This window comes from Oreochromis niloticus, linkage group LG23 (genome assembly GCF_001858045.2).
Source record: "Oreochromis niloticus isolate F11D_XX linkage group LG23, O_niloticus_UMD_NMBU, whole genome shotgun sequence".
In the NCBI taxonomy this organism is placed as follows: domain Eukaryota; kingdom Metazoa; phylum Chordata; class Actinopteri; order Cichliformes; family Cichlidae; genus Oreochromis; species Oreochromis niloticus.
In genome coordinates, this window is record NC_031986.2 from 43,428,182 (window position 1) to 43,450,588 (window position 22,407).

Below are 22,407 nucleotides of genomic sequence, written 5' to 3' on the forward strand. Positions count from 1 at the left end.
CATGTGAAATATCCCTTTTGTGTGAAAATCTGGCCCTCCTTCCTGTAAATGTCTGTTACAAAGGAGGGACAGTCTGGCAGATTCACACCACAATGGCACCCACGCTATTCTGTGGCACTTCTGCCATCTGTGTCACCTTGGCTCCTGCAGAATATCAGCCTTGCAAATATAATACTGACACAAAAGTTTCCCGCTGCACTGACAAAGGTTCCAGGACTGATTTTTTTTCTTGCTAAGCAGTACTGCATGCAAACAGAGTCCACAAGCAGAGAAAAGTGTTGGTTCGTGTGAAGGTATGTGTAAGAGACATCTAAAGAGATCTAAAGCTTGGGATTGAGCCCAGGTTGGAAGCCAAATAGATTTTGTTTAATTATGTTTTCCTGAGATAAGAGAACGAAGCTGAATTGTTTTCACTCTGCTCACTTTGTCAGCTTCCTTTCAACACTGACCGTAGCACGTTTCAAAGGTCACTTTCTTTTAACGCCGAGTTGCTGTGTTTGCACTTTGGCCTTCTTTTTTTTAATTGCAGTTGTTTCCATATGAGGGGAATGAAAATCACAACAGACCTACAGTAACAGTCATATTAAAGTGACGATGAAGCGATTTCAGCTTAAGACTCCCAGCCCTCATATCTTCCCAGCTCATCAAATAGGATGTGTGACTGAGTGATAGCTAACTTATTTACCAGCTGGAGGATAGAGAGGGATTCAGAGGCAAGGAATGCAATAATTGCCATAGCAACACTGACAGCTCTTTTTTGAATTAAATGAAACGATACTCTCTTGCCTCCCTTTGCTGGTAGTGTAGCAGGTTGTCTTTGTACACTGCATACCCACTGTCAGTGTAAAACTGCCGCTGTGTTCACTTGGGAGAGCCGTGCCCACTTCAGTTGCCTTTGTTCCTCTCTTATCTCCAAAAAATAATTGCAGTGCTTCCAGAAAATGGTTTACACCTCAAAATATTTCACAAGTGCCAAGTGTCTATTTAAATTATCAGTTAAATCTCTCAGTCAAGTCACTCTCTGAATTCATTGTCTCATCTATAAAATGCCAGAAAGTTGTTTCAAATTGTAACACAATTTTTAGGGAAGTATCTGTAAAAAGAGAATCTCCCAGTTTCCATCACTCCATAATCAAAATATTGATCTTGAATATGAAACCAGATATGGTAAAGCCATCTTTAAAAGCACGGTCCAGGTTTTGAGTGGCTAAATCACGTTTTGTGTTTGCAATTATCTGCAGTCTTAGTGCAGTTCAGATAATAGAGATGATAATAAAGTCATTTTAAAACCGGAAACAATGAGTATAGGCTGCCTTGCTGGGACAGAAGAGATTTCCTGCCCTCTGTTTTCAGCAAGCTACCACCGCTGTTAAGACAGATTGTGAGCTTTACCGCAGTTATTAATGCAGGGCTATAAAAATGATCTGCTAATTGCACTTGAAAACAGTCCTAAATCCTTTGCAATCCAAGCTTAAATTAAACAGCAGAGCCTAAATCTCAGAGTCTAAGCTAAGCATACAGTCTAAATAGTTTTGCTTGTTTCCCTAAAAATGCTTTCAATTTACTTCACTCACTGTAAACACATTACTGTCTATTTAAGCTACTCTCCCTGTCTCCATGGGTTCCTCCACATTGTGTATTATGTCTGTACATCAGTGCTTCAGTCCTTACTGCCTGCTTGGTAATTGTGAAGTAGTGTTTGGAGGCTGAAGAGCAGTAGTGCCTGTAAACAAGCGTGTAACCACGCTGCATACAAAACAAGGACAGTTCACTTGTTCAAAGACGTACACAGAGGAAACACTGCACTTCTCTGAGTTTAGGCCTCCTTTGACCTTGGCTTTGAAATCCAGAGGAGATGAGGGTCTCAAGTCAATTTCATTACCATATGGTGTAAAGGGGAGGTTATGCATGTATGGTACTGCTGGGCACGGTAGATTAAACTTGGCTTCATTCATGGCTGAGGCTGGCACTAAGAGGTTCTGAAAACAGCCTGGATGGACAGCATTTTTAAAAAGGAAGGCGGGGCCGGGGGGAGGAAGCTTGTTATTTGGGAAACACTGAGACGGTGAATAAAGACTCAGAGGGAGAAGGACTCTGAGATGCAGTTTTAAACTAGCAGACTAAGGCTGCTGAAGTGAGAGTGGAAAACTTCAAATAACGGTCTCTGTGGCTGCGGGACAGTTAACCCTGAGGGGGATTCAGAGTCTCATCAGGAAGTCAGTAGAGCTCTACTGCAGTTTCTCTGAAAACATAGTACACAGATGACACTTACTCATCTCTGGAAGTAAAGTACTGAACTCCTTTACCATGCAATAGTAATTACATTGTCAACACACACTATACATTTTTTTCTCTGTGAGGTGAAGCTAATTTCATATTCTCCCTGGGGACACATTACTAAATATATTTGCATATATTACTGATTTAGACTGTTTTCCACTCGTAATCTTGGATTCCTGTGTCACACACTGTTCCCACATCCCTTTTCTGTTTCCAGGAGCTGCACTGATGTGGTTTGCTGTGTTATCTTTGTCATTGTCATCCTTGGATACATCGCTCTGGGTACCGTGGGTGAGTTTGACAGGTTGCTAGTGATTACATCACACAAACTTTCTTAATGACACACAAACATGTACGCACGATGATGAGGTATGTGTGGCTGTGGTGCGGAAGAATGAATTTCTTTGATACCCTGTCCTTGCAGGTAGTTTAAGGCGCACCATATGGCTCATGGTATAAAAAGGAAAGGTGAATGCAAATTGTGTGCTCTGCCAGTGAGGTTTTGTCTGAAGAGGTCAAAACTCCAGCTACACTTGTAGTATATCAAACAACTTTACTGCTTGACCAAAGCTGTTTGATACACTCACCGGACTCACTCCTTAATGCAAATATCTAGTCAGCCAATCATATGGCAGCAACTGAATGCATTTAGGTATGCAGACAAGACGACTTGCTAAAGTTTAAACCGAGCATCAGAAGGGAGAATAAAGGTGATTTAAGTCACTTTGTGTTTGACATGGTCGTTGGTGCCGGACATGCTGGTCTGAGTATTTCAGAAACTGCTGAATTGCTGGGATTTTGCAACACAACCATCTCTAACGTTTGGAGAAAAAGAGAAAATATCCAGAGAGCAGCAGTTCTCTGGCTGAAAATCCCTTGTTGATATCAGAGGTCAGAGAAAAATGGCCAGACTGCTTCAACCAGGATCTTTTTTTGGCACCCATAGTACCAGCTGAGCATTATTTCAAATGCCACAACCAACCTGAGTGCTGCTGCTAACAATGAAACTACATTGTTATGTGTCATGTCACACGGCTCAAATCATCTGAAACTGGTTTCTTGAAAATGAAAATTAGTCCACTGTATTCAGTCCAGTAGAGCACCTTTGGGATGTGGACCAAAATACTGACTTCAGCACTTTGTTGTGACAAAAAATTTGGATAGTTCTGAAGGTAAAGGGGGTCCAACTTGTTACTAACAAGATGTATCTAATGATGTGTTGCTGCAGTGTTGACTTCCTAAAATTTGACCGTCTTCCACCTTGGAAGTGTATTAACTTGTGGTAGCAGTGTGTACTCGCTGAGGTTTACCGCAAAACAAACAAACAAAAGAAAACTACATTTGTCAGCACTTTTGTTTGTTTGGTTTGTTTGGTTGACCTGTTCAGAATTTCTGATGGCTTTTTACAAAATGTCTGATTGGAATTGATATCCACAGCTCCATCAAAGAATGGGAGTTTCTCATGATAAGTAGAATAAGTTGGATATATTTAACCTTTCTTCCTTTAGACTTTATTTCACTGAGCACATTAATGCATGGCATCTCTTCGCTCTTTGTAACACATGTAAACACGTAACAAAGTTGGGGAAAGTCCCAGTGCTGTCACTAAACTGGGCTTTCTCTTGCCAGCTTATTGTCAGTTGATTCATGTTTCAGTGTCGAATTGGAAAGGACTTCCTGTTTCCAAATAATTTTAAAAAGAGCGACGTGTATGACGCTGCATGCAACATGTCTGCAGTCACCTAAAGAATGTGGCCTTCTGCCTTCATCCTTTGCAGTGTCATCGTCCTTGTTGTGACTTGTAGAGCATCTTAATTGTGCTGCCTCACATTCAGCACAGTCCTTCATTGACTGGCAAGGTGAAAGGCCTTAACACGGTGTTGTTTAGCTTGGCTAAATTAATGAAACACAAGCATTGCTCAGAAAATTGATTTTTAGGGCTGCCACCGTCCTATCTAGAGAAAAAGAACAGAACAAATTAGAGGATTGATTTCTTTGTCTTTTGTTGTGTTTCTTCTTAATTACTATTCATACCCTTGCTTAAATAAATTTGCATTTTTGTATTCTTAATTGTTTTGGTTACTTTTAACATACATGGCCTTGGCATGAGGCACTCAGAAATGTTATTGATATAGTGCAGAGGTTTCGTTTTGTTCTAACTGTATCTGAATGCTAATGTGTGTCTTTTGGTTTTTATCAGCAGATCATTTTCTTAGTTATATTCAGAGTAAAGTAGATGTCTGAAAATGTTAGCATTTGTCATTTAGGAATACAGACAGTCTGAACTGGGGTAATGGGCTGGCCAGTGGCCTCATGTTCTTAAGCAGGTAGACCAGTTTGAGTGAGACAGTTTGAGTATACATGAAAATGATTTTGGGGATGATTGTGCAGATTTTAAAATTCAAGCAACTGAAATGAAAAGCTCTGTTGGTGTCGTTTCAGCCTGGATTCACGGTGACCCCAGGAAGGTCGTCTATCCAACAGACAGCCGCGGTCAGTTCTGTGGCCAGCAGAACACCCCCAATGCGTGAGTGGAAAACTGTCTTCTTCTTAAATTGTTTACAGTGGAATAATTATGTTGTCCAATTTGTCTGTCAGCATTATGTTGTTATCTTTACATGAACAATAGCCATTGTCTACCATTCAGTCCACTGAGATGATTCTTGATTAATCCTGGCAAGTTTTATTGCGCAGCACGCTGTGTGAGTGTGAGCACCATGCTTGCTGATAAAACATTGCACAGTAATGGACTTTTGGATCTGTCTAATCTGACTCCCCTTTTTTGTCTTCATCTTTTGTCTTCACAGAAACAAAGCCATATTATTCTACTTCAACATGCTGAAATGTGCCAATCCTGCAGTTTTAATTAACCTCCAGTGCCCTACAACCCAGGTAGGAGATTGAACGAAGCCCCGTTTTGCAGCTCAGTGTACAGTGCTTGATGTTTCTCTCCAACTTTTTCGCCACGCACGATTATGCAAGATTGATGGGCGCTCTCATTAAGACGATGTGTTGCCTTCCTCAGCTCTGCGTCTCAAAGTGCCCTGACAGATTTGCCACTCTCCTGGATGCAATGAATACCAAAAACTGGGAATATTACAAGCAATTCTGCAAGCCAGGCTTCGAGATTGGCAGTAAGGTGAGAGACGGAGGGTAACAGGGCATTTTGCCTTTTTGCAAACTCGATGGACGTGTGAGATAGTGTTAAATCACTGCTGCTTTGAGACCAGATCATGTACAATACATTGGACACTTAGCTGGGAAATATGTGCAGTTACTTAATGACACATGCAAAAATAAATATAGAAAGAGTATATAGGAGTATCTAAGAGGCTTGAAAGTCAGTGTTTGGTATCTCCACCTTTATTCTTAAATACCACCTGATCCGTTATTGGCAAGCTTTCTTCAAGTAGTCTTCAGGAACAGTTCTCCAGGATTCTTGAAGGACATTCAAAGCTATTCTTTGGATGCTGGCTGCCTTTTGTTCTGTTCTCTGTCAAGATGATTCCACACGGCTTTAATACTGTTGAGATCTGAGGAGGCCAATCCATGACTGACAGTGGTCCATTGTGTTTTTATATCCAGGAATGCTTGTACTGCACTGGCAGTGTGTTTGGAAATATTGTCATGCTGAAAATTAAGTCGCCGTCAATATGACATTTTCAGATGGCATTACATGAAGGATCACCATCTGATGGTACTTCTCTATGTTCAGAATTTGAACGAGACCCCAACACCACAGGCTGAAATGCAACCCCAAACCACGACTGAGCCTCCACCATATTTTACAGACACACTGTGGAATGGTCAGGTGCATCTCTCAGTTCCTTTCAGGACTTTGTTGGATATTTTTTTCCTATTTCTTAGGTATTTTTTTAGGCCTGACACTTATTACAAAGAAATGAGAGATGACTCGTGACTTTAACACAGAACTGCTCTGAGTTTTTCAGAGCTCTTTGGACCTTTTCTTTTTTTTCTAGAACATTTTTGAAACGATTTCATCAGTTTTAGTCTTTCTAATAATGAAGAGCGCATTTTGAGTGAGCTTCAAGAGCTGGGCGGAGGTGAGCTAGCAGCCACTCATGCTTATCACAGCCCTGTTCCGTCAACTGGCAGCAGTTCGGTGGCAATGACGCTGGCATTATGGTACATGAAAGTGAGGTGTTGTGTGGGAGTACTTTACAGCTCAGTCAGACTGTCTGAATTGAATCATAGTTTCCGCTTTCCACGTCATCACTAAGTATGACAAACTCTGTCACAGAGAATAGAATAGAATAGAATAGAATAGAATAGAATAGAATAGAATAGAATAGAACCGAACCAGCACATTAATGCATGGCATCTCTTCGCTCTTTGTAACACGTGTAAACACGTAACAAAGTTGGGGAAAGTCCCAGTGCTGTCACTAAACTGGGCTTTCTCTTGCCAGCTTATCGTCAGTTGATTCATGTTTCAGTGTCGCATTGGAAAGGACTTCCTGTTTCCAAATAATTTTAAAAAGAGCGACGTGTATGATGCTGCATGCAACATGTCTGCAGTCACCTAAAGAATGTGGCCTTCTGAATAGAATAGAATAGAATAGAATAGAATAGAATAGAATAGAATAATCCTTTAATTGTCCCACAAGGGGAGATTTGGGTGTAACAGCAGCAAGAAAGACACATATACAAACAAACAGTACACAAGACACAGAACAGAAACATACACAATCTTTACATATTTACATCAAGGACAATGGTTACCAAAAACAGAGTACTGTACCGTTATTAAATTAAATAAAATTAAATGAAGTGATAAGAGGCAAACCCTGGTTATAGTGTGAATCGGTTGATAAAATGTCTGTCTGTAAAATCTGAGTTGTGTGTTTAGTTTACTTAGGTAAGTTTTTAGATAAATGATAATTATTGTAACTTGCATAAGTATTTTTAAATTACATTTATTTATGGTGCATTTTCAGTTGGACATTTCATTGCAGGACTTGTGAATGATAGAGAAACATACAAGATTTTTTTAAATACTCAAGCAGACATGACAGATTCAAGCAAAACAAGATCGCAAAGTTTAATAGAAAAGAAGTTCTTTTCTGTCTTTGTAATAAAGGCTGTGAGGAGTGAACGCTCAGGGAAAAGTCACTTGTTTTCAGCTCTTTGAATTATTATCTGTTCTGTTCCCTTTCAGTCAGTCAGAGAAGTCATACGAGATGAAGACTGCCCGTCTATGATTGTGCCAAGCAGACCTTGTAAGTGAATCCGAGCAACTCTAAATACATTGTTTCAATAAGTTACTGTTTGTTCTGCCAAGAGGGTAAATACAACAAAAATATCTACAAATGTGTTTTAGTCCTTCAGCGGTGCTTCCCTGATTTCATTAGAAGAAATGGAATTTTAACTGTAGCCAATCAGACCATCTTCAAAGACGGTGAAAATAACAAGAGAAGTGTCGACGACCTCAAAGATGCTGCCAAGTAAGATCTGCTCCCCTGCAACACCAGTCTTTGCCCTACTTGTTTAACGGGTTCATTTTTAGCAGTAGGAGAATCACAGATTAAGATTTGGCAAACAAAACAAACAATGAAACTACATTTTAAAAAAATCCCCTCTAGAATAAAGTGTTTTAAACTGTTATACTGTCTGTAGGGATGCCAACTCTGCACCCAGAGAGATCTGGACAGATATTACAGGGTAGGACCAGTTGGCATTTTACTGATGCCCATGAATGTGTTCAGTCACATTCAAAGTCATCTGCATGCTTATTGCATGAAAATAAAGCTTACCTACAAGCTCAAGAACCCAAGCCAACACTATGGGTCTCTACAAGCTTAGCTGCTTTGTATATATGTATATATGTTATCAGCATGTAAAAGGGCTGAGGCAGCAAACTTCAAAAATCATGTATTTAAACCAATGAGCTGATATCATGATCATACATGATTTGTGTGGCTGCAGTAATCTACCTGGAATAATATAACTTGATGCTTTTTTCTTTAGCCAAGTAACCGCCAACATAAAGTAGAAAGGGCTCAAAAATGATTTATTTCAGCTTTTTAACTTTGCTTCTGCTTTAGCCACTTGCTTTATATAGACTAACCTTCTCACCTGTGCTGTTTATCAATAAGAATACATTCCTATAGTTTTTTGTTTGTGGCATTAGATGCAAAATAGGGCAAGTTAATACCTCAAAACATCAAGTCATCCCCTTTTCTCATCCCCTCTACCTTCTGTGTGAAGTAAAATAGAGAGTGCTGTGCTGCCCCCTGGTGGTCATTAGTTTTGCTCTCCTGGCGCAGATTTTGGGAGCGATCCAAACTCTTGTATGTGACAGTGACCTTTAGGAAGCTTAATTAGACAGTAAGATTTAGAATTGATGCTGGTGTCCTGTTTGTCCCACAGCAGTGTTATCTTGCCCTCTATGTCTCACCAATTTCAAGATATACCTGAGTCACTTCTACAGTAAACTTTTCAGTAATCATATTCTGACTTTGCTGCCAGTTTTGTAGTTTAAATACTCCCCAAGTGTTTAATGACAAGTGGAGCTATTTAATGAACCCAGAAGGCGAGCTTTCCTGTGAAATAAACAGGCGTTTTCTTTTGTGCTTATCTGAGTTAGAGTGAAGGGGACCTGAGGTCTATCCCAGCTTACATTGGGCAGAAGGTGTGGTATGCCCTGGACATGCTAACACCGAGAAACAAACTACCACAAACTCTCACATCCACACCTACTGGTGCAAAATTTCTGATTCCTGTTCTGTTTGAATTCTGATATTCAACAAAAACTCTATGTGGGTTTTAAAGCAGAACATCTTCAGTGGAGATTAAGATAATACTGAATCTGCGACGTTTACTTATTACTGTGGAAATGAAAACGTGACTTCCTGATCTAACACTATTATACTATTGGCTTTACCACAAAGTGCTCCTCTGAATGATATTCACTTCTATACTGTTTTCCACCCTGCTGTACCAGCCGCCAGTACTGCTCATGTAACTAATTGTTTTGTGGCTTTTTGATGAAACTTGAGCAGCTCTTACAACTGACATTATCAAAAACATTTTAGAGCTATAGCTATCTCTGTTCAATGATGAAAGCAGTAAAGATCAATCGGGTGTCAAAACGTTTTTGAGAAATCCTTGTGAACTAAGCGGCATTAGCATAAATCCACCAAAGTGCGTCCCTGTGCTGTTTAATCACTGTCAACTCCTCTTCCTCCTATTTTTTTCCATTTCACCTTTTTACTGAACCACAGAGGTATCGCCAGTCTGCTGAATGCCAAAGAAGTCGGCATGAAGATCTTCGAAGATTATGCAAACTCCTGGATCTGGATCCTCATGTAAGAATGGCTTTTGGTAATTTTAGTGATTAAATTCATATGAATGACTCTTTGTGGGTAGAGAAAAATCACCGATTCATTTATGAGATTATGAAAATGTTCACATTATTACTTTGATAGAAAAATGCTCCTGCTGTTTATCATATTTTAACCCATCAGGCCAGTGTCAACTCACAGTATTTGCAGTCATGTTTAAAGAGGAGGTTGTTTGGTTTTTTTTTAATATTTGAACAACCAAACTTTTGATCCACTAAAAAAAAGGGGATATACTTTAATAATATAAATCCTTTAACAAATAGAAATTAATAGATCTTATATTCTTTTGTATGGCGTACATCCCAGGCCTCAGACATTTGTTGTGTCACCTGTAGCAGAGATTATTTCTCATACGTGTTTTGCACATTTGTTCAGCAGTCTCACATCAGCTTACTGACATGTTTGACCGGATCGGTGGATTTGCTGTGATATGACAGAGAATTCTTGAAACTGCCCAGCGCCAGAGGCAGCACAGCTACCCTAAATCATAACGCACCACCATGCTTCATACTTGTCAGAACGCCCAAACAACTCGGGGATGTTTTATTCCTGTCTTCTGAGCTTCACGTTGGTCCTGGAGACACTGATTGTAACAGCAGTTTGACTGTTTTGAGGACTATTGCCTGAGACTTTTTTCTAAACAGCAGCGTCACAAACACATTGCAGTCACAACACTTGACACCAAAGATGAAAGCAAGGCTCTGAGATGCTTTTAACTCAGGCTACGTCCACACTAATACGTTTTCCTTTGAAAACGCATCTTTTCTCTCCGTTTTGGCCTCCCCTCCACACTGAGACGGAAAACGCTCTCCAAAGCTGATACATCTGAAAACGCCGTTTTCCCGTCGCAGTGTGGACAGTGAAAACGGAGCCTTTTCGAAAACGATGACGCATTTTAGTCATGTGATGCAGTCATGTGACCAATTAAACTAAGATAACGGGGGGGCATTTGTTTTGTTTGCTCTCAGTTTTGACAGCCCTATTAAAGATTAATATCAGTCTGTACATGCTCCAGATAGCTTTCCTTCAAATTCTTTAACTCTCACTCGCTTTTGCAACTTTGTACTTTTGTGTTACTCGCAGCAACAACTCCACCTCATTGTTAGTCCATTTAGAAAACATCAAAGAGCCGGAAAGTAAATAAACGGCAGACAGAAATGAGGCAGGTTGAATCGTCTAGCGTTTCACGCATGCGCAGTACTGGAACATAAGCGTTTTCGGCCGTTTCAATGTGGACTGTGAAAACGACTGAAAACGACGGCGTGGACGCGGAGCGTTTTCAGACGAAAACACCGTTTTCAAATCTATCTGGGCTAGTGTGGACGTAGCCTCCCTTTAAAAAAAAAACTTTGAAAACTTGTTTTCAAAGATGACCACGTGTTGCTTGTCTGGGTATTTAAAATATTTTTTTTTTTGTTTTTCACAAGACTTTATATTGTTTTTTTGTTTTGTTTGTGGTGCTGCAGAGGTCTGGTGATAACCATGGTGGTCAGTCTGCTCTTCATCTTGCTGCTGCGCTACACTGCTGGTGTGCTACTGTGGCTCGTCATCTTTGGTGTCATCGTTGCAGTGGGATACGGTGAGGATGCAGAAACACTTGCCTTTGGTTTGCTGTGTATTTAGTCCAAGTGTTAAAAGAAATTGAAGTGAATGAACTGAAGAAGCTTCTCGGATGAGAGTTGAAACGTTTTCAAACTTAAAGAAGTCCAGACGCTTTTCTTTCTAAGCTCCTTAGACTGCGATGACCTGGATGACTGAGAACCTTCGCAGATGTTAAAAGAAATTATTTTACCTGTGCCTTTCCCACCAGTTGTGCTGTGAGCATCATGGCGAGACTGGTAGATCATCTTCACTGTTTCATTGTCTCTCTCTCTCTCAGGCATTTGGCACTGTTACTGGGAATACAGCAATCTGAGCAGAAAGCCGGGCTCCAATGTCACCATCACTGACATTGGCTTCCACACAGACTTCAGCATTTATCTTCAGCAAAGCCAGACGTGGCTCATCTTCAGTAAGTTGTCATCCACTAGCAAAGCAGCACTTCCTGTAACGCTGGTTTCTGCTTTACGTGCACAGCAGTTTCCTGGTTATATGTATTACTGCTGTTAATTCCTCACAAACCAAACATAAATTGTCGACATTGTTTGTCTTGGTGAGCTTTTCAAAACTGTGATTATAGCAAATATTTTTGATTTAGATGCTTGAACTGGGAATGTTTCGATCTTTTATGCGTGTAATCCCAGCCTTTGCTGTCGTGTCAGGTTGGTATGCTGTTCTGTACTTACAGACATCCTATTCTTGTGAAAAGGAAATCTCTCGACCTCCTTGTGGGAATCTATTTAAATTTGTCACAGATGTCCATTTGAACTCAAGTTTGAACTGATTAGATTTAGATGATCAAAGGTCAAGGTCACTGACTGTCAGGTCATCTGAATTATCAGGAGCACCCAGAGGGAACTGCTTTACATCTGGCACAAACTGACTTGGACTCACGGATGACCTGATCAGAAATTAGTATTCAAGGCCACTGTGATCTAACCAGCACTTTTTAGCCATGACTCACGAGTTCATGTGCTCATTTTGAGCTAGCACTTTCTAAATATCTAAAAGCATATTTGTTACGCTGCTGTTGACTCGACCTTTGTTTTGTAGTGATCTTGCTCTCTGTGACTGAAGCCGTCATTGTGATCATGCTGATATTTCTGAGGTCAAGGCTGCGCATCGCTATTGCGTTACTGAAGGAGGGAAGCAAGTGAGTATGGATACTGCTTCTGATAATTAAACATAATAATAATAAACAGTGCGTTTTGCTCTTTTTCACGAATTTAATGTTTTTCTTGGGTTTTTTTCAGGGCAATCGGCTACATCATGTCCACCCTCTTCTACCCTGTCATCACCTTTTTCCTTCTGGCCATCTGCATCGCTTATTGGGCTGTCACAGCAGTGTATCCTTCCAAATACTGAGAAACTGAAGCAGAGTTTCATGTAGAGAATTAAAGGAGTTGAGCTGCCTTGAAGCAATCTGTTTCTTACTACAGACGAATTGCAACATGTTAATTAGAATCATCCCCAAGATAATGTGTAATATCAGTAAAGATGTTAGATTAAACAGGTCTTTCAGCTTTTTTGATGTTGTGCCACAGCATAATTTATCTCAGGACACTTGAAATAGAAAAGTAAAGACGACAGTATTAGAGGGAAAGCTAGTAGTTCCCTTTGAGCGTGCATTCAGCAACAGTGGAGAGGAAAAAGTCTTCTAGAACCAGGCACAGGTAAGTCAGACCTCTGCATGGATTGGTTGTTGCATATGGTCACAGGAGACTTTGCTAGGTACACCTTGTTATCACAAGGTTGGACTCTCTGTTACTTTCATAACTGCCTTATTTCTTAATGGCATCAACAAGGTGCTGAAAATATTCATTTCGGTCCATGTTGTCCTGACAGCATTACACAGTTGTTGCGCATTGGTCGGCTGCACGTCTAGGATGCAAATCTCCCGTTCTACTGCATCCCACGGGTGCTCTGTTGGATAGATCTGGTGACTGTGGAGGCTGGTTGAGTTTATGAACTCATTGTCATGTTCAGGAAACTAATTTGAGATTATTTGAGATTATTTTTTGACATGATGATGGAAATGGTTGATGCTAAACAGCCTAAAGTATCCTCCACATGATTACACCACCATCACCATCCTGAACCAGTGAATTAAGGCAAGAAGGATCCATGCCATCCATTCATATTGTCTGTGCTAAATTCTGACTGTACCATCCCATTTTTCCAGCTGAAACTCATCAGACCAGGGAACCTTTTTTTTAATCTTCTGTTGTCCAATTTTGGTGAACTTATGCTGCATCAGTTTTCTGAGCTTACAGGAGTAGCATCTGTTGTGTCCGTCTGTTTAAAGTTTCGATGTCTTGTGCGTTCAGAGATGCTCATCTGCAAACCTTGATAAGAATGATTGTGGTTGTTTAAGTTACTCTTCCCTTCCTATCAGATCGAAGCAGTCTGGCCTTTCTCCTGTGACCTTTGACTTCAGCATTTTCACCCAGAGATTTTCAGCACTTAGTTGCTTCTTTGTGATTTGCTGATTAGATATTTGTGTGAACAAGCAGTTGTACAGGTGTGCCTAATAAAATGGCCTGTGAGTCATTGTAACAAGTAAGTGAAGCAGTCAAGGAAGTCCAACTACATGTTATTTAACTCACTGATTCTTGAGTGTTGAAATTTTCCTTTAACTAGTTTACCCTCAGCTTCTTAGCATCATCGGGTAACGCAGTCTACAAGGTCACACCTGCTGATGATAAATGCATGTATGCAAACCTCACATGCAATCCACAGGTTAGCCCGATGCTCTCTTACAGTTTATTACTGAAAATGTTTAGTTACCGTGTAATTTCTCCATCACTTGGCATGCAAAATATCTCTTGATCAGATTTGTTCTCTGCAGTAAAGCGTAATTAGTCAAATTAGGTGTAATATGTCTTATTAATAAAATGTCTCAATGTAAATAGATTAGATGTTCCGATGTAAATCGAGTTCAATTAGTGGCTGGCAGCGACAAACATTTATCTGACAGATGTTATTTATCAGCCAACGAGTAATTTGAGCATGTAAAAAGATGAATATGCAAGGATTTCCCTTAAAGCTATTCATGTGGAAATAATTTATATTCAAGGTAGAGGCAGGAAAGACCAGAAGAGAATAGTGGCGATTAAGTATCTTGATTATGGTGACAAATAGAATCCTATTATTACTATCTGACAGCACATCAAGATCTAATCTGCTGCTTTATTTCAGACCTTCAGTAAGACCAACATTACCAAGGTGTGCCCCGGGTCACAGTGTATGTTCGCCTTCTACGGTGGGGAGAGTCTGTACCATCGCTACATCTTAGTTTTCCATCTGTGTAACCTCTTTGTGTTCCTCTGGCTGGTCAACTTTACCATCGCCCTGGGCCAGTGCACCCTGGCCGGGGCCTTCGCTTCCTACTACTGGGCCCTGAAGAAGCCAAAAGACATCCCTGCATGCCCCCTGTACTCCTCCTTTAGCAGGGCTATACGGTGAGTACAGTCCCAAAACAAGCGCAAATCCGTTAAGAAGCTGAAACCTGAAAGTAAGAACGTGAGGAAAGTGTTCTCATTTAATATTCTACACTCTTGTGGTGCAGTTATCACACAGGTTCTCTGGCCTTTGGGTCGCTAATCCTTTCTGTGGTGCAGATGATCCGAATTGTTCTCGAGTACCTGGATCACAAACTGAAAGGCAAGCTTGGAAACCCTTCAAGGCCTCTTACTAATTTATTACTGATTATTTCAAATGACTTTTTGTTGATGGTATTTATTTATGTTCCTGATTTTTATCCAGTTTCTCAAAATGCCTGCGCTCGATTCTTGCTCTGCTGCCTCAAATGCTGCTTCTGGTGCCTGGAACATTTTATCAAGTTTCTAAACAGAAATGCGTTCATTATGGTGAGTAATTTCTAGTAACACTCATTTATTGCAGACATCTGTTAGCAGCTGTTAATTGGTCCAGCTTCGGTGCTTAACTACCCGCAACCCAGCGCTCTCTGCTTCTCACCAACAGATGGCAATATATGGGAAGAATTTCTGCACCTCCTCCAAGGATGCTTTCTTCCTCTTAATGAGGAATGTTGTTCGGTAAGTCCCAGTTAAATGTTTTAGAGCCACATGGCTAAAAAAAACCCTCAGCAGAGTACAGATGTCACGCTGCTGAGGTGGTAAAGCTAAAGCTTCTTCTTTACCATAAAAAATGCCAGAACGTAACAGATATGGGCAAAAAAACCAAAGAAGTATATTTACTGTTTTCATGTTTGTGAAGTAATGGGGCAGTTTCAGTTCACGTAATGCACGGGAGGTTGTGTCTCTGCTGTTTGTGTTTCTCTTCTACCTCAACTTGAGGTTGGCCGTAACTCAGGAGGTAGAGCAGGTCGGTAGTTCGATCCCTGGCTGCTCCCATGTGCATGCCAAATATCCTTGGGCAAGATCCAAGTTGCTCTCTGATGTGTCCATTGGAGTATGAATGTAAATGTTAGAATGGGTGAATGAGGGTGCTCAGCTAGAGGTGACAGGCACAATAAACAGGGGTGCACATAAGTGGTCCGCAGGTGCGCATTCGCTGTCAAAATAAAAGACGCGCACCAGATAAGAAGTTGCAACGTGCGTTTGCGTACATATAAAAGGCACTGTTTTTGTCCGCTAGAGTGGGATTTCCACGGCATATTCTGCTCCACATCTCTGTGCGTTCATCATTTGTTTGAAGCCAGCTCACCTCCTGCAACCACTTTTCCGAGAATACGCGCTTCTTTTGCGGTTCGGACTCCTGACATTTCTCTGGAGGTGGAGGAACACCAAAGTAATTGCTTAAAGGAGCTTCTTCGACATCTTTAAGAGTTCTAAACAAATGTCTGTCCTCCTCCAGAAAATCTTATGTACGCAAACGCACACGCGTCTTTTATTTTGACAGCGAATGCGCACCTGCGGACCACTTATGTGCACCCCTGTTTATAATAAGAACCAGTCCATTTACTCAAGTTGTCTTCCTCCTCGCAGGGTGGCCGTCCTGGACAAGGTGACCGACTTTCTGCTGTTCTTGGGAAAACTGCTTATTTCAGGAAGTGTTGGTGAGTTTTTGTATTTCGATTCATGCAATAAGCTCTGTTTTATTTACTTATTTAATTTGCATCATTATAAGTTGACACTTACATCCCAGTAGGTGGCTGACATGAATTTGGAGGACCTTGATTTCACTTCACTTTATAAGAGCTTATATATTAAACGTAAACCTTGATTCTAGCAGTTACTCTAATTTATACTTGCAGTGTTTGAAAGGATTTATTGCATGGCCTAACCACTTTGTTGTTTTGTTTCAGCAGCTTTTTATATTTGCACGTCCTTTATTGTAAACCTTCAGTATATCATGAGACCCTTGTTTCAAGTTCTACCCACTCTGTGCTTAACCTCCTTTAAAGCCGATGAGGATTTGACAGTTTTTGTTTATTTCAAATGATGTAAGAAAATATATATTTGCTTGTTACTCAATCAGATTTTTATTATTTTTTTCAGGTGTTCTTGCGTTTTTCTTCTTCTCACGTAAAATACCAGTTTTTCAAGAGGAGGTGCCATCACTAAATTACATTTGGGTCCCCCTATTGGTAAGGAATTAAGAATCTACATCTATACTGTGATGAATATAGTTAGTATTTGGAAAATGACAGAATTTTTGTAAAAAGAAATCAAACAATCAATATGTGAGTGAAATGTAGACTTTTACCTTTATTCATGGGGTTTAACAAAAATGTGTTTGTTTGTTTTATCTTTAGGACTTACTTAGGTACACAGTGCCCAATTTTCAGAGGCTCAAAAGTAATTGGACTACTTACTAGCAAGCAGTTTGATGGCCTCAGTAACCCTAGATCATATATAAACCCTAGATCATACAAATAAATCTATCAGAGTTCACTGATGGCAGAATTATTTCTATGGTTAAAAAAACAGCAACAACGTTATGAACATATAAAGTTATGTTAGTTTGTCTAGTTAAAAGTGAAAATGAGGGACTACTATAAAAATAATGTTAAAGCTGAAAGTCTGGACTTCAATCACATCGTGATGATTTGATTTAAAATTCTCTTTACAGAGGCACAATCACGAAAAATGTTTAATTGTCCAAAAATATATTCATATTCTGACTTGGTCTTTTACACGGTGCACAAAAAAATGATGTAATCTATATTCTTTGTTGTACTTTGTTTTCTTGGTACGGTGGAAAAATCACTTCTTAAGTTCAGACTCAACCAGCGCTTCTAAGCAGCGCTCCTCTACTTGTGTTTTGTTTAAATATAGTCAAAACATTATTTTGGCAAATATTCAATTATAAATATTTAACACTTGGTAATGACATATTTATTCAGAGTTGTTCTGGAAAGCTTCACAGCTTTACACAGTTGCAGTTTTTACAGTGCTGCACAAACTAATTAATTTGCTCTAGAATTTATGACTCAGCGATTTATATTCTTCATAATGTTTTTGCCGTTTGTTGCAGTGCAGTGTGCACAATAAAGCAGGAACACAAGACTATAGTGAAAAGTGTAAGACGTTCAGACTTTCACCTGTTAACTCTTTCAGACGGTGATATTTGGATCCTACATGATCGCACATGGCTTTTTTAACGTCTATGCTATGTGTGTGGACACATTGTTCCTGTGCTTTTGTAAGTATGCTGTTTCATGTTTAGTTTGTTTTATACTGTACGGTGCAGAAGCACTCCTGTCAGCAGCTTTGTGTAACTCTTTCTTCCTTTTAACATTTTTAAATAATCGCTGTCTTGCATATCTTCTTGTTTATCATCTCTGCTGAGTCTTTGCTTTCCTTTCTCTTTGTGGCTGCTGCTCTGTGTGCTGTTTGCTCTTCCTGCTCCTCCTGTTCCTTTGCGGGGACCTGGTCTCAGGTGAAGACCTGGAGAGGAATGATGGTTCTTCCTCCAGGCCCTACTACATGTCTCCTGGCCTGCACAAGATCCTGCGCAAAGGAGAGGAGGGTGCCAAAACTTGCGCTGCTTCCTGAGTGATGCATTTTACTAAACTCTTGGCTCTCTGACTCACTTCTCCATATCTGCCGTGTGCGTGGGGGTCTGGACGCTTGAGAGCAAGCACTGTAGGGCTAAACATCGAAACTGGATGCACCCCACCCAGCCTGTCAGGGATGACCTGTACATGAAAGGACATGCTGTTACTTTGGGTCCTCGCAGAAAAGGCATAGGGGACTAAGTTAACTGTTCACTTCCTCTCTCGAGCCAACTCAGATACTTGCCTTTTTTTCTGCTACACTTTTGTGTTTCTTTCTCTTTGTCATTTTCTTGTCTGTATTCTCTGCTGACCTCTGCCTTACCGAGAGGGAACACATCAACTCGCAGGATGGATGCACAGGCTGAAAACTAAAAACGAGACAAGCTTTTCTTTCTTTTTTTTAACCCAAACAAACACGAGGACCATAAACAATGTACAGATGCCACTTTGACATAAGGCATCACCATGAAAAAAGTGGTGGACTTATGGGGCACCCTCTTGTCGCACTTTGGTCTTCTAATGTAAAATCATGTTTTGTATGCACTTTCACATACAGGAAACAAACCATGTGATTTCTTTCTTCTGTGTAGCATGATTACTTTGCTGGCTGTTGGTGTTTACCATTGGTTTTATAACCACTATATTTATACTAACACAAGCACACAGATCCAAAAATGGTGTGAACTCTGCACTTAGCAAAACAGGTTTGTCTTATGTTAAATCAGTCGCACAGCGTCACATTAAAGTTTTCATTATGCTCATAGATGTACTGTAAACCAGACAGAGGCTTTGTTGGAGGTCAAGACTTTAAAAGACATTTAATGGTTTATGCTTAAAGAAAAAAGATGTGAACCGAACCTGACCGTTTTCAGGAACCTTTTGAATGCAGCCACTAGTTTATGTGCCTAGATGTGAAAAAAAAAATTAAAAAAAATGTTCCTCTTATTCTGTTTTAGACCTAACACCAGGAACCTTTGCGATACAGTTTATAAAAGGATGTCAAAGCCATTTTTGGTAAATTTTTTTATTGGATGGTTCAGATGTTGTGCTGTTTTAATACTAAGTATAATACACACATCTGTCTGGAGGTTATTCAGTGTTCTTTTTGTATAGGAGAATTTTTTTATCAATGAATCCAATGAAAATGTGAATCTTTGTTTGCGAATAAACATAAATGGTTGAACTACTGACCCGTGCATTTCCAGAGGCGTTCATTTTTTACAATCGAGGTGATCACAGGTTAAATTTTGATGTGCTGCATGATTCTCTCGCCATTGGTTTTTAACATGCTGCTGCTGCTGCTGCTGCCTCGTAGTGTGGGATCTGGAGGTGAACGACGGCGCTCCAGCCCGGCCCTTCCGCATGAGCAAAACACTGAGGAAGATCCTCCACAAGAAGAACAGAAGGAAGTAGCCCGGAAGGAGAAAGAATAAAGGTTAACACCAAAGCATGGTACAAACCCACGTGGCATATGGGAATAAACACTTTGCCATATTTAATGGAAGTGTACACAAGTTGAAGCTGTACACTATAATTGACAACTTGTAGCTAAGCAACATGAATAATTAGATTCACCCACACATAGTAATTTATGGACTCAGTGATAGTTTAAAAAGTGAAAAGTCTTTATGAATATTTTTATACGTGTCTATGTAAAGGAAATGTGTGTATTTGTGTACGTTTTACTGCCACATACAATAATGGAACATGTAGTTGCCAATGTTCACCACTTGGTGGTGCCAGTCGTTAGCAGATGACCTGTACACTCTGTGCTGTTGTTGATGCACTGCTGAGTTCCTGCCGTGAAATGGTCAAACTTCAGCTCATCTCTGTTCTCGCAGTTTTCCAGGTGTCTCACATTGAGAAAAATATTCACCACTCATTGCCGACTGTGTTTATGTTTAATTTGTTGGAACATCTTTATCAACGTTCTTAAAGGGATATTTAGCAGCAAGAGATGTCTAACAGGTCTGGTTTATTAGGTGTGGGTGAAGCAGAATGACGTGTTTGTGTTTGTGTGCAGCAGGAAATGCAGAAACTCAGAATTCTGCATGTGTTTTGACGTGGGCTTGTGTGTCAGTCACAATGCACTGAAACCAGTGACAGGTATAAAAAGTGTTAAAGTGATAATCTTTGAAAGTTACCTCATTGGTGTTAGAGTCCATTCTTACTGGATTTAAAGGCTTCCATCACAGGATGATGACGGCGGTCACTTTGAATTAAGTGACTGTGGATTTCCAAACTAATCCGAGTGCCCTTGGACGCTTCCTGTAACCACGCTTACAGTTAGGGCTGTCATGGTATCGTATTTTCACTGCGTGGTTATCGTGGTCAGACTAATCCAAATAAAGATAAAAATCATCATCTCTGTACAGACCATTGAAAAGCAAATAATGCTATCAGTTTAAGTCATCTTTAATATTGTTGTTTTTGTGTTTTGTTCCTATTTTTATGACACTAACCACCAGCCGAGGAGGTGGAAAGAGTCTGTACCCAGAACTGTACAAATGAAAACATAAATGGCACAATTACGTTTAATTGATAGTGAAAATACAACCATGTGACCTGATGAACAGCAAATCCACAAGGCTTAACGTCCGAGTTTTAACTCATTGCTGGATTATTTGTGATATAATCATATGTGTATTATTAAAACAGTATCGATATGTATTTTTTAATATATGATGCCTCACACAACCCCTGCTTCTCTACTGACCATTTTTATCTTTGATAAGTTTAAGAAATATATAATTAGGTCCCATTATGTGGCAAACGTATGTAACATGTCTGTGGGGCAGAAGAAAACAAATAGTAGAGGAGCTGGTTTAAAGATGCTGGATTGGTTTTAATAGGTTTTAAATACACACAAAATATTTGAGTCTTGTATTAATAACCTTAAACAATAACAAAGTTTGTTATTGGAGTAACAGTGTTAAGTGTTTTTGCTACTGTGTGTCCTGTTCTTGCATGGTTGTTTGTAACACTAGTGAGTCACTCCTGTCAAAGCTGCCGTTGGACAGATTTATTAGATAAGTTGGTGAGCCACAGATGAAGCTGATTCCTGTCTGGGAAGAAAAAGATTTAGAGGATTTTTGGAGATCAGTTTGTGGCTTAAAATTTCCCTCAGGCATCGATGTTAGCGAGAGCGGCTCCGCGTGTCAGCCCTGTGATGGACTGGCGACCTGCCCAGGGTGTACACCACCTCTCTCACACCCCCATCCTCCAGTTGTCATCCTTGTGTTTTACTGCCATCAACCTTTTACTAGGTTGTGCTTTTTACCAGAGTAGATTCACGCACCGCTTAGAAAGATGTTCGCCTTTAGATCTTTCAGATGTGACTCATGTTTGTGAGTCTCTGCGCCGTGCTTGTCAATCCTGAGAACCTGCCCTCATGGTGCCTCTGAGTGACAACACTGCCAGACTGCCTCACACACCTCCCGCCCCTGTTGGAGCTGAGCACGCTGGGACATGTAACATTCAAAAAAAAAGGCAAAAAGAAAAACAACTCCTTGTGTATCTGAAAGAAAGAAGAGAAATGATGCATGTAGAGCACAGTGGGGCTTATTACGCATGCAGCAGGTTGTTTTTTTTTCTGTCTTTTTCTTTTTCTTCTTCTTTCTTTTCTCCACACAAAATAACTACTGTCGGAGTTCGATATCTTTTTGCGTTTGTAACTCAGGTTCAGTTTCACTCCAGGTAGTGTGACTTCGTAAGATCTGATAAGTCAAGTAAAAGAAGTGTTTTTATATGCCTTCTCCTCCCTCCTGTGTCTGGAAATTGGATTCTTTTGGTCAACCACAGTCAGCAAGTAGACACAAGTTAAACGTCTCTCTTGGTATAATGCGAGACAGTTTTCTAACCACAAGCTCTTAAAAGTCAAACTCTGAAGATGCAGTGCTCTAACCTGTCGTAAACAGACGAGCAACACTTCAGTTTTATCTATATTCGCTCATTTCTTTCTTCCATGTATGCAATTAAAAGTTTCAGGTGTTTTTGTGTTATCAACACATGTTGCCTGTGTGTAAGTTCATCATTTGACATACAGATATAGTTGTATTTTAATAATGTTTGCTTTCATCAATAAATTGTTTTTTTCTATTTCCTAATTTCTAAATCTGCCGAGACTTGAACGCAGCACGGCCTCAGCTCTCGTGTGTAAAAGCTTACAAAGACTCCTCTC

General features: G+C 40.1%; 1 protein-coding gene across 2 annotated transcripts in view; it reads left to right on the plus strand.

The window, feature by feature from the left end:
- The window catches only part of slc44a5b (solute carrier family 44 member 5b), a 40,625-nt gene extending 19,475 nt beyond the window's left edge, over positions 1–21,150 (plus strand). Inside the window, exons 3-22 of one of the 2 annotated variants that reach the window (XM_005479111.4) lie at positions 2,498–2,571; positions 4,723–4,807; positions 5,088–5,172; positions 5,306–5,419; positions 7,459–7,519; positions 7,621–7,744; positions 9,524–9,607; positions 11,110–11,222; positions 11,523–11,654; positions 12,296–12,395; positions 12,496–12,588; positions 13,894–13,981; positions 14,441–14,703; positions 14,811–14,905; positions 15,008–15,111; positions 15,227–15,300; positions 16,213–16,283; positions 16,726–16,814; positions 17,788–17,872; positions 19,543–21,150. In XM_005479111.4, the coding sequence (XP_005479168.1) occupies positions 2,498–2,571; positions 4,723–4,807; positions 5,088–5,172; positions 5,306–5,419; positions 7,459–7,519; positions 7,621–7,744; positions 9,524–9,607; positions 11,110–11,222; positions 11,523–11,654; positions 12,296–12,395; positions 12,496–12,588; positions 13,894–13,981; positions 14,441–14,703; positions 14,811–14,905; positions 15,008–15,111; positions 15,227–15,300; positions 16,213–16,283; positions 16,726–16,814; positions 17,788–17,872; positions 19,543–19,640 (2,032 nt within the window). In that variant the 3' untranslated portion in view covers positions 19,641–21,150. Of the gene's footprint in view, positions 1–2,497; positions 2,572–4,722; positions 4,808–5,087; positions 5,173–5,305; positions 5,420–7,458; positions 7,520–7,620; positions 7,745–9,523; positions 9,608–11,109; positions 11,223–11,522; positions 11,655–12,295; positions 12,396–12,495; positions 12,589–13,893; positions 13,982–14,440; positions 14,704–14,810; positions 14,906–15,007; positions 15,112–15,226; positions 15,301–16,212; positions 16,284–16,725; positions 16,815–17,787; positions 17,873–18,109; positions 19,419–19,542 lie in introns of those variants that run through there. The other variant, XM_003440008.5, reaches the window with a different exon arrangement.
- Positions 21,151–22,407: the final 1,257 nt, after the last annotated feature.